Here is a 15,411-nt window from a genome sequence, read left to right on the forward strand (position 1 = left end):
ATGAAAATGCTATCGATTTTAAGATTCCGTATCGATTTATTTTGACTTTCTTGAATTCTAACATGTTAGGGTCCCTTTATACGTTCTGAGGAATGTAGAATATGAAAAAGATATTGATTTTAAAATCGCATATCGATTTATTTGAACTTTCTTGATTTCCAACATGTTAGGGTCCCTTTATGTTTTGAGATATGTAGAATATGAAAATAAATCAATAGTATTTTCATACTCTTTATTGTGATTATTCGTGTAAAATAATAACGAATAAAAAAGTAATCGGATGATTAATCATATGTTTTGTACAAATAATTGATTATTCGTGTAAAATAATGAGGAATGAAAAAGTATTCGGATGGTTAATTATATGTTTTTGTACGAATAGTTGATTATTCGAGTAGAAAATTCACGAATAAAAAAGTATTCGTCTTTCGTCATTTGAATGATATTTGTCCAACTCTGACTGAAAGGCTTATATAATCTTGGAGATTTACCTCTTAAAGTGCGTGCTGTGTTGATAAATTTTATTTTTAGGATCTAAATATGTATATTCTCAATTATGAAAAGTAACTACCAATAATTCATGTTCTTAAATTTTCTATTCCTGTTCCTACCCCTCTTGTCATTAATACATAAATAAATAAAGCATATTGAATATATATTGAGGGAGGACAGAATGGCCATGTAGGCTATGATGCTTGCTTTAGATAATAAAAGTTAAGCAACATTGAGTGTTGCCAGCACTTGGATCGATAACTGCCAAAGATGGGTGATCACTTATACTAGAGGACCACACTTTACCCCCTCTCCAGGTATATAAGGCTCATCAACCTACTGGAGGCAATTCACAGACTAAGTGTAGAACTGATGACCCTGCCCTTTAACTCCTTCATCATGTATCGCATTGTGGTGATATATATATAAATAAAGTTATGGTTGGACAAGGCCTGTATACAACTCTAATCCTAATTCCCAAATGTAAATAAACCTGAATTATGTCTAAGGAGCATCACAGAGATAATAAAGTAGTATCTTTCTAGCAAGCGTGCAGTTTAATTCTGTTCCCTCTTTTCCTTTTTCTTCAAGCCTTTCAGTTCAAGTGCACATAAGTTATATATATATATATATAAAACTTACATTATATAGAATCTTTTATATATAAGATTCTAATAAAGCATTAAATTAATAACAATTGCATTAAAATTTAATATACTTATGATGTTCCTCTGGCATGTATCATATAATATTCTAATCTTAAATAAAAATGAGTTCTAATTTATTGTCTCATTGATGAATTTAGAAATAGTTACAGTGTTATTACAGTATGTGTTATCCATTTTAGGAACTCAACAAGTTGTTGATAGAGTATGCATTGGTTTGGAAAAGAAGATAGAAGTTGAGTTAGATGGACTTAAAATTCAATTACCTGAATTAGAAGCAGTAGTTATTCTAAATATAGCATCCTGGGGTGCCGGCTGTCATGTTTGGGAATTAAAAGGTATGTTGTTAATTATCAAATTAATAAAAAATAAAAACTCTTGTCATGAGTTTACATAGACTTTCAGGACCAATGATTACTGATAAAAATAACTTGAAAATTAATTTTTTTTTATTGTGTGGCGGATAAGTTCCTAAAAGAAAGAAGTATAATGGAGAGATTAAGCTGCCAGAAAATGTGAAGCCAAAAACACAGGCATTATGGACATTGAGGGTCTAACAGAAAGGGACCAGTCATTGGCTGTCTTCTGTCTGTTCACATCACAGTTCTTAGGTTTTAGATGATTTTCTCAATAACTTCTCAATGGATTTTCATTGATAAAGTACTAAATTACAGAAAAGAATTTTTATTACATTTTATATTCAGTTCATTTTTGGCGTTTAGATGAGTGGTTTTTCAGAAAATTACATTAATACTAGTATTTAATGTAAACATCAATATACATACACACACAATCATATGTATGTATGTAATTATGTGTGTATGTATACTCAGATGTTACATGTTAATTAATTTATTATTTTATGTTCTTTTATTTGCTTTATTGTACATCTTTTATTTATTTTTAATTTAGAATAAGAATTCCTTTCTTATTTTGTTTACTGATATATTTTGTCTTGTATTTAACCTGATTACATTACTTTCCTTACCATTTATTTATTGATCACCCTACCCTGCCTGTTAGGTAATAGGGGTGTTTGCAGCAGTGGATTACATCCCATGGCTACAATAAAAACAGTTCACCATATCTTTTTTTGTAGCTGTGCACACAGCTTGCTTTTCTATAAATTTTCCTCTTCCATCCTGTCTGGCGGCCTCACTGATGCAGCTTTTTGTCTCCTACCCTGGGAAAATTGAGTGCAGCCAACAGCTTCCTTCCACCCGTACACAAAGGGTAGTTCTCCTTGGACATCAGCTGAGGGAGATTCCTCTTTGTTAAAACATCAAACCCCTGTCTCCCACATCATCTTAGCTCTCAGTACCTCATATGCGATACAGGCGAGTACGACATGCTCGGCGGTCTCCGGAACCTAACAACTTGGGCATAGGGGATCTAGGTTTATGCCATGTGCAGCAAGCTTACCTCGGAAACCCCCATGCCCTGTGAGGAATTGTGAGACCCAGTAGTCGGGAGGATTCATATTGATTCCAGGAGTGAACTGATTTTAGGAAAGTACTTCCTTTGGGTAGCCCCTTTTGGGCTATTCTCCTACCACCAGTTCCACTCTTGCAAAGTTTCCTCTCAGAGGAGCCTCTTCTATCTGTATGGGTCTTCACCAATATTCCCACAGAGGTAGATCCGCCATACCTTCTCTTTTCACTGTGTGTCGGTAATAGTCTTCCTCCAGGAGGAGATAAATTGGCATTCCCTGCTAACACCTATACTGCCCCGTGGGACACTGTTCTATATGCTCAAATGACTTGCAGCAGAGCCATCCTCGGAATTGTCGCCAATATGCCTTTCTGCCTGTGTAAGAGATAATGACTCTATGTAGGGGATGTATATCTCAAGATGCCCGCAACCACTTCTTGATAAATGTTCCATGTTGCTGGGTATCTGAGGCCCCAAAATGCGCCCCTGATACGCCTATCTGGTTGGCTCACCGACCATCTTTATCTGGTAATCTGGCTCTGCTGTTCGAGGCCACTACTCTAGCCAGGTCATCTACTTAAGTTGTGGCAGGGAACCTCTTCTCTTCAAACACCCCCAAAAACTCATCTAAGATCAATGTTTGCCCTTTCCATTGCATTTTCTATTTCATAGAAGTTGCTTCATATGTTTTACTGTCTTGTCCTCAAGGTAACTCTTCAAGAGGTCGTATCGTTCAAGCTGTTGGGGCCTCATACTTTCATAATTGCTGGAGTATGCTCGGCCAACTTTCTTTATCAGTTAGCTGTAAGAAAGTAAAAAATCAGGCCAATGTTAACAAATTACAGCAAAGAATGTTTTAATGGACTTAACTCTAGGAAAACCCTGTGGACTCACCAGATAATTATTATTTGTTTGTTTTTTGTTGTTTAAAGGCGTAAAACCTTCTGGTTATCAACGCATATGATATGATATGATTAAGTTACAAATACACACACACATCTTTAGCTTCCTCACCTGTGAGAGCTTCTGATAAATTTGGAGTCAGTCCTATTCTGTTTATTGTTGGTAAATAGTGAGTACATTCTTCAAAAATAAGTTTAATAGTGACAATGGACTGTTAATATTGCCCTGTTGGAGATGGCAGTTTTCTGGTCAGGTGAGAGTACGTGAGGAGAGTATGACCTATTCTCAAGCGGGTTAGAGCAACTTCCTCCCTGTGGCTGTTGGAGTAGGATGTCAAGCATGGTTTTACTACTCTTTTGATTCCTTTTAATTTACTCAGAGAGCTTTCATCCCACTTGGCCTGCCAATTTATTATTTACTGATAAAATAAATAATAAATCATTGTGAAATAATTTGCAGCATTTTTTGTTTTAAATAACTTCTAGAACCTGATGAGCACATTAGTGAGCAGTCGATGTCTGATGGTAAATTAGAGGTTATTGGTATATATTCTTCATTCCACATGGCTCAGATGCAAGTTGGCCTTTCAAGCCCTTATAGGATAGGGCAAGCATCTAATGTTAAGGTAAGGAATTTATAATAAGTACCTTTTTAATCTTGAAAATCCTTGAAAGGTATACAAAGAAGGCTGATATGGACCTGTCATAGCCAGAAATAGATTTAAGAAAATATTAATTAAATGAAGACTTGGAGCAAAGGGATATCAAAATTTAACAGCATTAATCTCTAATCAGTGCTATTCTTGTCATCTCATTCCATTAACAACTAGACTGGTTTATTACACCAAAATCTTCCACTTGTAACTTGGCCGTCCTCTTTTTTCAATACTCAATAAATTATAATTTAATGTATATTTCTCAATGGATTCGTATTTTCAAAGGTTATGAACAATCAGGTCTCCTAAAAACATAAATGAGCAATATTTAGGATTTTCTGAGAGTTTCTACTGAGAACCCTCCTTGATCCTCACTTGACTTGAATGCACTTCGTTATTTTGACTTAAACTTAATTCAAAACAAAGTGGCTGAACAAAAACATCATCATAATCAAAATTGTAGGTAATTTATTGTTATTTAATTTAGTGTTATGAATCTTAAAATTTATTGGAATAAGACATATTTTTCCAGTTATAAGCAAAAGAGAGGAACCAAATATTTATTTTTTTACACTTATGGAAAAATTTTGAGATTACAAAGTAATAATAATATAAGAATTTTTTGTTTATATTTCTAGAGAAAATTGGTGTTCACAAAGTTGAAACTCATTATCAAATTATTCTCACATCAAATAACATAAGTGAGCAAATTTTTAGAACTTTTCCCAAAATTTCCACTGAGAACCTTTTCTGGTCCCTAGTTGATTGGACTACTTTGAGATTATGAGCTTTTATCTTAATTTTAAATCGAATAGTTTTCCTTGTTATGAATGTATATATTGTAAACTTATCTTTCTAGACTATTAAGTGAAATTTCACCAAAATCTTATTAAAACCTGAAGCAGGGTGTTACTCCATTTTTACTATTGAAGACACCTCTATTAAATCTAGAATATTTGTTGGATATTTTACTTATCATAGTCAAATTATTCTAACATAGTGCAATGTACTCAGCTAGCAGACTGTAATGAGCCTTACCATTAGGGTTTTGGGAATCTCATGTCTCATCGCTGATGTCCGCGAACAAAGACAGCAAATTAAGTATTAATTAAGCATTCCTAGCCCTACCTATCCTAGTCCTTCTTGTTAGAACATCTTAGCATTGCAGTTATCCAGGAAATCTGCTAACTGGGCTAGGGGGGTTAACTGAAATGAAATACCAAATCACCTAGCTGCCATGGGATCCTTTAAAATCTAAGTTCAGCTTGTATATTTAAGGGCCAAGCCACACAAATTGGAACCCTCAATTCTTCTCCTCTCTGCCTCACATCTTTTTCATTATGTTTTCTCAAATTTCGATTCTTAAATTCTTACTGGAAATTTAATAAAAGTTATAAAAAAAGTGAGAGGTTTCTTTAAAACTTTAAAAGAGGTAAGTCGGCTTGCTTTTATAATCAAGATAGTAAAAATTGGATTTAAAAGATTTGGATACATACATCAATACCGTATATATACATTCTCCGGAACATAGATTGAATCCTATGGTTTTAAGCCCAAAAATGTACCGTTTTTAAGATAGCACACGAATTAGGCACACGTCAAATCTCATTCTAAGGTTAGTTTCTAGAGTACCATGGTTGCTATGGGATACTTATGTGACAATTGAGGGAACAGCTCAGCCAATTTTTATTTTTGATGGCTCAAATTATTAAACTGAATAACATGAATGTTTTGAAATGAGTCGAGCTAGAGATCCTGAAGATTATTGTATCTTGTTGTTTGTTAACACTGTCCTTCTGTGTTTATATAACAATATCTTAAGTTAAAGATAAGACAATTTGTCCGTTTCTGAATATGTGAAGTTTTTTTGAGCAGATGGCTCAACAGATTTCCAATTTTGTCTCAAATTATTCAGACCTGCTGGTTTCTATCGAAAATTTGTATTCTGCCTAAAACATCCATTCACCTTACGGCCTAGCTATAAGGTCTCAGAGGTTATATAAGTATACATATAGCTGAATCTTGACTGTAAAACCTAAATTATATTTTCACTTATTGCACTTACTACATAAGATGTTACTTAAAGATAGTCATTATAAAGTATGCAGTTTTACCAATTGTGTGTGTTGAATAGACTTTCTTGATTATATTATACTGTTTATGCAAATGAGCTTTATACTGCTTGAAATTTGGAATGAATTAAAGAGAAGAAGGGAACATATCTAATGCGAGAGTTCTCACAGGGGTAAACCAGTATTTTTATGATTTAAATTAAACACCTTAGTTTAATGTGTAGCCGCATACAGGTAATTGCTTTTTTCTATCTGCAGATCATTCTAAAAACAAGGGAACCAATGCAAATGGATGGGGAACCGTGGATGCAATCTCCATGTGTGGTAGAAGTAAAATTTGGAGGTCAGGTCACTGTATTAAAAGCTCCAGAGGATACCCAGGAGGAGGCTGGGGATGAAACAATGAGCAAGGAGTTTTAGAAATGTCTGTAGATCTTAAGAAGTGATTAAATGTCAAGAGGTGCTGTAAATAAGCTTATGCCTAAACTTGACAATAATTCATGTAGAATATCCAATGTTGGTAGCTAATAAGAGAAATCTCAAAGAAAATATAATTAGAAGACAACGTTAGTGTACTTTAATGGTATGGTTTGGAATCAGAGGCAGGAATTTTGTGATTATGAAATGATTTAGTTGTACAGGCTGGCCCACACGCTGTTAGTTACTTGTATGAGTTAATTGTTGCAAATTAAATTTGGTCCGCATTAGTTGTGAAATAAAAAATTTTACAAATTTTAAAATTGAAGGAGACCAAAGCACTGTGTTGTAAACTGTATCATTGTGCTTCTTTTCTTTCAACATTTGTAATGAGCTGGTATTACTGTACTATTAATAATTATTATAACTGGCTCAGTTTTCTTCTTATTTTCTATATTAACAGATTTATTGTTACCATCCATATCATATTGAATGTTTAGAAGTACTCATTAATTTTGAAGTCAATCAGGTTTGCTGACTTTTCAAATTAAGCTTAACAGATTTCTTTTTTCACATCCTAACTAGACATGATGGGATATAAACACACAACAGTAATAAATCTTCCATGGTAAATTTTAATGTATAAAAAACATGATTATAAATTTATTTAAAAAAAAATTAACCAGTCTCAAGAAAGTGTTTAAGATTATAAATTAAAAATGATAATTAATGATGCACAACATAAAACAACAAACACAATATGGTAATTAAAGGAACTGTTGCAAAAAATTGAGCCAAGATTTGTTGACTTTATTCTTAATGAAAATTTTAATGGTACTGTTAGTTTAGTTTGATGAGTTTCTAGAGTGTGTGGACCAGTCTTTAATATTTTAGTATTAGATTTGAAGCAACCAAGTAGTAGACATGTTGTAGTGAAATCATACTGTAAAAAAAATTATCGACTATTTTTATAAATTTTCAACATTTATTAATTACCAAATATAATGTGATTCGTTATGTTTGGTGCATTATCCTGTCATCATTTAATTGAATTAATACAGAATGATAAACAATTACTATTTCTTATACAGTGTTTAAAATTCTCTACATAAGTATACTGAACTATATTTAAATAATTTTCTAAATGCTTACTAAAGTGAGCAATTAAAAAGGGTTTATTAGCAATTAATGTCATTAGTGGAACATATTTTTATTTATTTTTAAATTGATAACTACTTAATTAGATAATTCAATTTTGAAGTATTACCAAATAATTTCAATATAGCCATCTTGTTAACCCTTTGAATGAAATGCCTGTCCTCAGATGGCTATAGTTTGTGCATTGATCATTAGATTTTTATAGGAATCTATTAGTCTTATCCCTTTTTTTTCTTCTGCAGTTGTTCAATTCCTCTAGTAATGTATCTATTTTTATTTAAATGTTAGATTGATGTTGATACTAATAAATGTTTTGGATATCTATCTAGCATACTGTAAACATTATGAACATTATTTCATTGTATTTATGCTCTAATTAATTGGACATTACAATAAATTGGAAAGTGACTCCAGAAATGGCAATTAAAATAAATACCATCTAATTAAGCCCCATCAATTTTTTTCCTTTAGAAAGCTTCAAATTCACCTGAGTCAATTGACAACAACACAGCTTTAAGTACTGTGTATAGTATATAGGACAAAAGATTCACCTAGAACGTACATACTACATTAAAAACACACAAGTTTGGCAGACCTTCACCTGTCGTCCTGATAAAGGCCTGAAATTCTGGCTGTAACGTTGAAACTAATATGTAAGTTTTGTGTTCTTCACTGAGGATGCTCTCAACCATCTTCTTCTCGAATATTATTATTACTTTTATTTTGAAATTTTGCAATATTGGTTTTGATTTATTAGTTCACTATTTTCTTTCAATTTCGTTGTCATCATAAAAAAATATTTTTTTCTATGAATAGTTTTATAAATTACTAGCCTTGTTATAAACAGTTATGCCTTATTTATTTTGAAAGTATGCCAAATATTATGATGACAATGCATATATAAAAGACTGGTATGTAATAAAACTAGATCATAGACGAAAAAGTGATGGCACAGGATATATGAAAAATAAAAATAAATGAAAAAATATCTGGGAGAGACAGATATTCCTCATAACAGACAAAAATAAGATGTTCCATCTGAAGGGTTAATATTGACTTATAGAGTGAGAGTCCATATTGCATTTGCAATTCCTTAAAATCACGATTTATGTCTTTAGAAAATTAAGAAAAATGAAGAAACTCAGAAATCAAAATCTCTTGTCTTTTTACCAAAATTATGTTCTAATTTTAGTATGAATGGAATATGGTCCGGGCGCGGTAAAAAAAAACTCAAATAGTAGAATTATACTATTTTAATAATAAAATTAATAAATAAAATATAATATTAATATAAATTTAATAAAATAGTATAATTCTACTATTTGAGTTTTTTTTTTACTGCACCCGGACCATATTCCATTCATCTATACACACGGTCAATCAATAATCTTCCAGTAATTTTAGTATGGTTTCTTATTATTAGCTATAGTTAGGGTATTATTATTGAAATGTTATGTTTTAAGAATTATTTACATTTTTCATAATGTCAAATCTGTTTATTAACTTGAGCTATGACAAATACTATTTTTTTGTTTACATTTTTAAATTTTAATAATAGCTATTACTAGTGATATTTAATATCTGAATAAACTAATTACGTCTTGGATTGGACCAAATAGCCCTTGTCTCTCAATTTCGACTAGATTTTTTGTGTGTCAAAATGTTGGAATTTTTTAGAAGCATTACATTAATTCTGTATTCACTAGTCTATTTGTTGTTCCATATTTAAGGCTTATGGGAAAACTTTTTTATTTTATATTTATAAAATATAAAATTTACACTTATAAAGACTTTTGAAGTTCGATGAAACTCTTAATTAACAGTGTTATCTGTAAAATTATTCTGCTTTGTACTGTCATGTTCTCTCAATGATGTTTTAATATAGGACCTAATATTTAAACAATAAGAAAAATGTTATTCTCAAAAATATGAATAAACACCAATTTAGCAAATTTAACTAATGATTAAAAGAAGCTATTTGCCTTAAAAATTTAATTTAAATTGTAAAAAGTATAAAAAAAATAATGAGTCAATAGTTGACTGTGGATATAAATGAAAAGAAGATGGTTGGGGTGTGGTCAGTGAAGAATACAAATAAGTAAACATTTATTTATTAGAGCCAACCTTTTGACTAGATTTCCAGTCCTTCATCAGTGCTTAGAACAAAAAAAAAAAAAAAAAGAGAAAACAACCATAATGAATGAAAGAAATTACAGAACGATTAGAAAATAACTGCCAATATCGATACATAAATAGTGTTGAAAGAAAATGTACAGTCTAAGTATAGTATTATTATAAGAAAATGAAAGTTATATGAAAATAAATAATATTAAAATCAAGGAAGAAGAAAGAACAAGAAAATAATGCACATATGAACATCTAGTAAGTAAATATATGTACAAAATGAATTAAAGTTATGAAAAAATTGGGAAAGAAAACACATGATTAAATATGTATGTAAAACGACAGAATTAAAGAAATAAAATACAAAGTTATATAATTCAAAATGAATAAATAAATATATGCAAAAAAAAGAAAATAATGTAAAATTAAAGTTATGAAAAAAAAATTGTTAATGAAAGAAAAGTTATATTAGCAAAAAGGAGTAATTAAAAGAGTAGGGAACTTAATATTTTATTTCTTTCATTCTAGTATTTTATTTTTATATTTCATTAATTATTTATATTTTCTTACTCACTTTTTTTTCATAACTTCAATTTTAAATACATTTATTTACAAATTAAGTTTTCTCATTTATATTCATATTTCTTTACTCCTTTTGGCTTATAATATATTTTATCTTTGATTTCTACTATTTTACTTACATATGTGTTTTCTTTCCCACTTTTTTCATAACTTTATTTTTTTCCATAATTTTATTTTTGTATAATAATTTTCATTTTTTACTTATATGTGCTTACTAGGTTTTGATGTCTATATTATTTTCTTGTTCTTACCTCATTCTTAATTTTAATATTACTTATTCTCGTATAGCCTTTATCTTCTTATATAACCAAGACTACATTTTCTTTCAACTCTATTTATATATCTTTATTGTCATTATTTTCTAATCGTTTTGAAATACCTTTAATTCATTATGGTTAGTTCTTTTTTTTTTTTTATTCTTAATAAATAAGTTTTTACTTACTTGTGTTCTTCATTGACTGTACCCCCTACCATCTTCTTCTCATTTATATGACAAAACTAGTTTCATATTATCTAATTATTTATTTTTTTTTATTTATTTATTAAAGACAGAAAACTGAATGAAACCACTGACTAATCCAGCTGTTAAATGAAACCAGAGATTTTCATTGTTGATAATAGTATTTTGATGATTTTTTCTTGAAAATATTAAACAGTGGTTTGATGTTCTTAACTTTCCTCTATTCTGTTCTTAATATTGTTAATTGTGATATATTAAAACATAATATGTGATTATTAAAGTATAAGAAAACATCAAAGAATAATTTACTTTGTATGTATCCAAACATTAATTTATTTTATTTTATGTTTTTTTTTATGCTAGAAAAAAAAATTACATGGAAGTTATTAGTTTAGTCATATTGATATTTATTGATGGCTGAGTATAAATAATTGTAAGATATATACTACTAGATAATGTTAACACAACACTTAATTTATAAGACTATAGTATAGTTTTATAAAAATGGGTTGGAAGGATATAACAATCAGATTATAGATATAACTAAAATAGATCATAGATAATCCCTCGTTTATTGTTTATCTCTATTTAATCCTCTTAGTCACTACAATGTCAATGGCTTTCTTCACTATCAGTATCAATTTGATCTAGTATAGGACCAAGTGGATCTTTTTCTTCATATTTGTATTTATATTTTTTTCTTTGGGTGTAAACATAACATTATTAGCATATTAAATATTTGGAGTTTTTTGCTGCATATTTTATGTGTTTATTAACTGTATGTGTTACTTTTTATCGCATATGCTACATAAAAATCCAGGTCATGAGAAACAACAAAAAAGTTAAATGTCAAAAAAATCCAACTCCAATTCGCAATACTTAAAAAAAATTGCGACACCCTTTTTATATTCTTATTGACACATTACTCGCTGACCTTGACATTCATTTCATCAAAGCAACTGCCAAATATCATTTCAATAATTTCTACGAGATTGACTCAAAATTCCAATTGACTGATTCAAACTAAAGCTAATATATAATGCCAGTGTCGTACGATCTGTCCAGACCATTGAGGCAATGGCCAAGAGACTTTGTGCACTGATTTAATGTTAAAATTATTCATTTTTCGTACTTAGCTTTTTATTATTTTAAATTAAAATTTTTTTTTTAATTGTGATCTAATTGCTGAAATTTAAGTACATATTATTTTTATTTTGTTGTTCAAAAACATAATTAATTTCTCTCCTCTTTGCTAGCATATTTGCTCACTTCTCAAGTCTAGATAAAATTTTAATATTCCCATAACACTTACTATCTTTATGAATGAATAGGAGTAATTATTATTACTATCATATTTTTTTACAGCTTCCCAAGCCATTACCAGCTCAAGTTGTTAAATGGTAAATTCAGGTTGAAACCATCCCAAGTAGTCATGAACCCTACACTAGGAATGAGAAGTCCTGCTCCGGGGCCCATGCATCCAGAGGACTGCCACCATACCAGAGAGTATTCACCCATTGGTAGCCACTGTACCCATCTAAGTGGTGACCATTAAAGTTACAATATAAAATTACTGTTACATTTGTAAGAAAATCTGGTGTAGTAGAAAGTGCATGAATCACACAACTTTCACTTAGCACCCTACCTTGAGTTGAAAATAATCTTCTCTTATTTCAGAACAGATTTTTATATTATTCATTGTGGCAATACTTTCCTATATTAATTATCTAAACGATTCTTTGAGTTGACAGATTGACAAACTCCAATTTAACCAGTTTTCAGAACAATATTTTACCAAAATTATGAAGATGGTCAGGGGTGCTGTAAAAAGGACACAAAAAATAGTAGTTAACTGTTTTTGCTATTTCCTTTTGACCATACCCCAGTCCATCTTCATAATTAATAACATTACATTGAAAATTGTTTACTTTTGCAAAAGTATGAAGGCAGTGATATAATACGTCTATATTACTACTCTTATTTCTGTAAATGTGTTTTCAACCTGCAAAAAATATTCTCCCTCATATTCCCTTAGGTTAATTGTCAAATCCTTTCATAGTTCAGGCTTATCAGTTTTTCATTACTAATAAAAATGTGAAATGGTTGATTATTTCAAACAAAACCAAATCAAAGGGACTTGGTCCTAGCTGATATAATAAATAAGTAATTTTACTTCTAAAATGTTGTACTCAGAAATTGATAAAAGGATACGAAAAAAGACACAAGGAACTAAGTGTGCTCAGAAAGTTTGGAGGTAGGCAGGTTACGGGACTTAATGGAAGTTTGTGTTGGGAAATAGAAATGGGAAGTTTGTTTTTGGTTTTGCGAGTTAGGATGAATTACAACTAAGGGTAGAACAGGGAATCTGGTAAACTACATTGCATCGAAATAGACAATGTATAGGATCTTTTAAATTAGGAAAAAGGAAAGTTCATTGTCGATTTCAGACCACATACTTATTATTTACTCTATTTGTATAAAAATGTTTACATCTACCTTAGTTTACTTTATGTTTTATGCTATCTTAATCTCTGTTTACAATATTTTCAGTTTTTGTATCTTGTTTTTAGCCCTGAAGAAGCCCTGCAAAGTGGGGTGAAACGTTGCTCTTATTAAATAGTTTTTTTTTGCTATTTGAGTTGTTTCTTAACCTCACCCAGACCATTATTCTTTTATTGATAATAAAATGTATGATGATTTGTTTTTTGTGATACATATCTAAGTATTGAAGTAAACAAATACATCATACAAATAAATGGAAACAAAACTTGTAATTGGCTTATTCTTAAAGATCACAAGTAAAAAGTACGTTACATATTAAGCTGCAGTTACATCTTGAGTATAATGAGATTATTTCCAGTGTTTTAGTATGTATTAGGTATATATGGAATTAAGCCATTGACTAATTATTCCCTAATACTTCTCTCATTTATAAATTGAGTTTCTGCCCTCAAATAATTCATACTTTTGTATGAACTGTACTTTGAAGTACAGATAACTTGAGTAATAAAATAGTAAAATGAGGAATTAGGAATCAGTATGATGAATAGGTATTTTCAAATTAAAATAATAAATTATTTTTAAATATGTGTAAAAGAAAAATTCTTTTATTGGCTTTGTAAGAATAAAGTAGTTTTTTTCCCCAAAATAATGAAAATGAAATACTATTTTTTAGTGAACAGGAGTATGTCCAGCAACAAAGAAGAAGAAAAAAAATGAAAATATTTAAAAATAAATCAACAAAGAATAACTAACCATTTAAAAACAACACATCTACATAACATGTATAACAAAAATAATAAAATTTTAAAAATCAATTAAACAAATCTATATCAGTATAAATGGTAAGCATGCATAAATACATAATTAAAAAAACATAAATGAAAACTTTTTAAACTATCTAATTGGAAATAAAATACAAAATAAACTTAGGAATTAATCTAACAGTCTTTTCACATGTGACTGGAATACATGAAATCAAATAAATTGACATAATTCACAGTTTTTCAATCACTTAATCTAATTTAATGACTCGGTTTAATATACAATTTTGTGCTCAAAATAAATTACAATTACTTACAATTAGATCCAGTAAGGATGTTCTTGGTCATGATACATAAAAATAAGGAATACATTAAAATAGCTAAAAACACACAAATGCTTATTACAAGGTGTAATACACACCAGCTTAGAGTCATTCATAAAGAAAATAATTTTATGATTTGATAACTGGTATCTTTCAGAGGTGAATATCTGTCCTTTGAATATGTCTAAATGTTAACATGTTGATATTTTTTGTTTACATTAATACTCAGATATTTAAAGGAACCTTTCCCTTGTCCATTGAAGACATAAATTTCTATTTAAACCAGAAAAATAATACAAAATAGTATCAATCTTCAATTTATTATGTTTTACTTTGTTAGTTAGATCATTTATTATTATTTCATCTAATTATCATCAGTTATCATTTATTTCAATTATGTTACAGCAAAAAATAAAATTACTCAGTTCCCAAAAAACAAATGAAATGATTCTCAGAAATCATAGATATAAATATAGTAATTTTTAAAATTTATAATCATAAAAAAATAGCATGTAAAAATGTTTACTACATGGCTAAAAAATATAGAAAAAAACTATCCTATACAACCATTTCTTTAAAAAATATGACATCATCAATACTTATAATCTTTTAACAAAATATAAATGTTTTAAGTAAATAATTAATGTTATTTCCCAAAAATATTTGGATAAAAATAATGTTGTGCATTGAACAACAATCATTTATGAAACAGTATATTTACATTATGTATTATTAATTAAGGTAACAACCTTTATTTATTACAAGGAACAAATTGTGCAAGAAGTCTATTAAACATTTCTTCTAAGGAACGTGAGTGAGCTATCTTCATATAATCCTAAAAATAAAAAACAAAATAATTTATATAA

The 15,411-nt window shown here is 29.4% G+C and overlaps 2 protein-coding genes across 2 annotated transcripts in view; one reads left to right on the forward strand and one right to left on the reverse strand.

Moving 5' to 3' along the window:
- The window catches only part of Dgkepsilon (diacylglycerol kinase epsilon), a gene marked incomplete in the record, with an annotated part of 18,836 nt that extends 10,595 nt beyond the window's left edge, over positions 1 to 8,241 (forward strand). The window contains 3 exon segments of the mRNA XM_067050479.1: positions 1,340 to 1,495; positions 3,977 to 4,116; positions 6,477 to 8,241. Coding sequence (XP_066906580.1) covers positions 1,340 to 1,495; positions 3,977 to 4,116; positions 6,477 to 6,638 — 458 coding nt within the window.
- Positions 8,242 to 14,044: 5,803 nt separating this feature from the next.
- LOC106689984 (transcription intermediary factor 1-beta) overlaps positions 14,045 to 15,411 on the reverse strand; it is a 35,512-nt gene continuing 34,145 nt past the window's right edge. The window contains exon 16 of the mRNA XM_014435216.3: positions 14,045 to 15,380. Within this exon, the coding sequence (XP_014290702.1) occupies positions 15,297 to 15,380 (84 nt within the window). The 3' untranslated portion in view covers positions 14,045 to 15,296. The remainder of the gene's footprint in view (positions 15,381 to 15,411) is intronic.

The sequence above is a fragment of the Halyomorpha halys genome, unplaced genomic scaffold, assembly GCF_000696795.3.
Source record: "Halyomorpha halys isolate HHAL.00 unplaced genomic scaffold, Hhal_1.1 Scaffold1539.1, whole genome shotgun sequence".
Classification (NCBI taxonomy): Eukaryota; Metazoa; Arthropoda; class Insecta; order Hemiptera; family Pentatomidae; genus Halyomorpha; species Halyomorpha halys.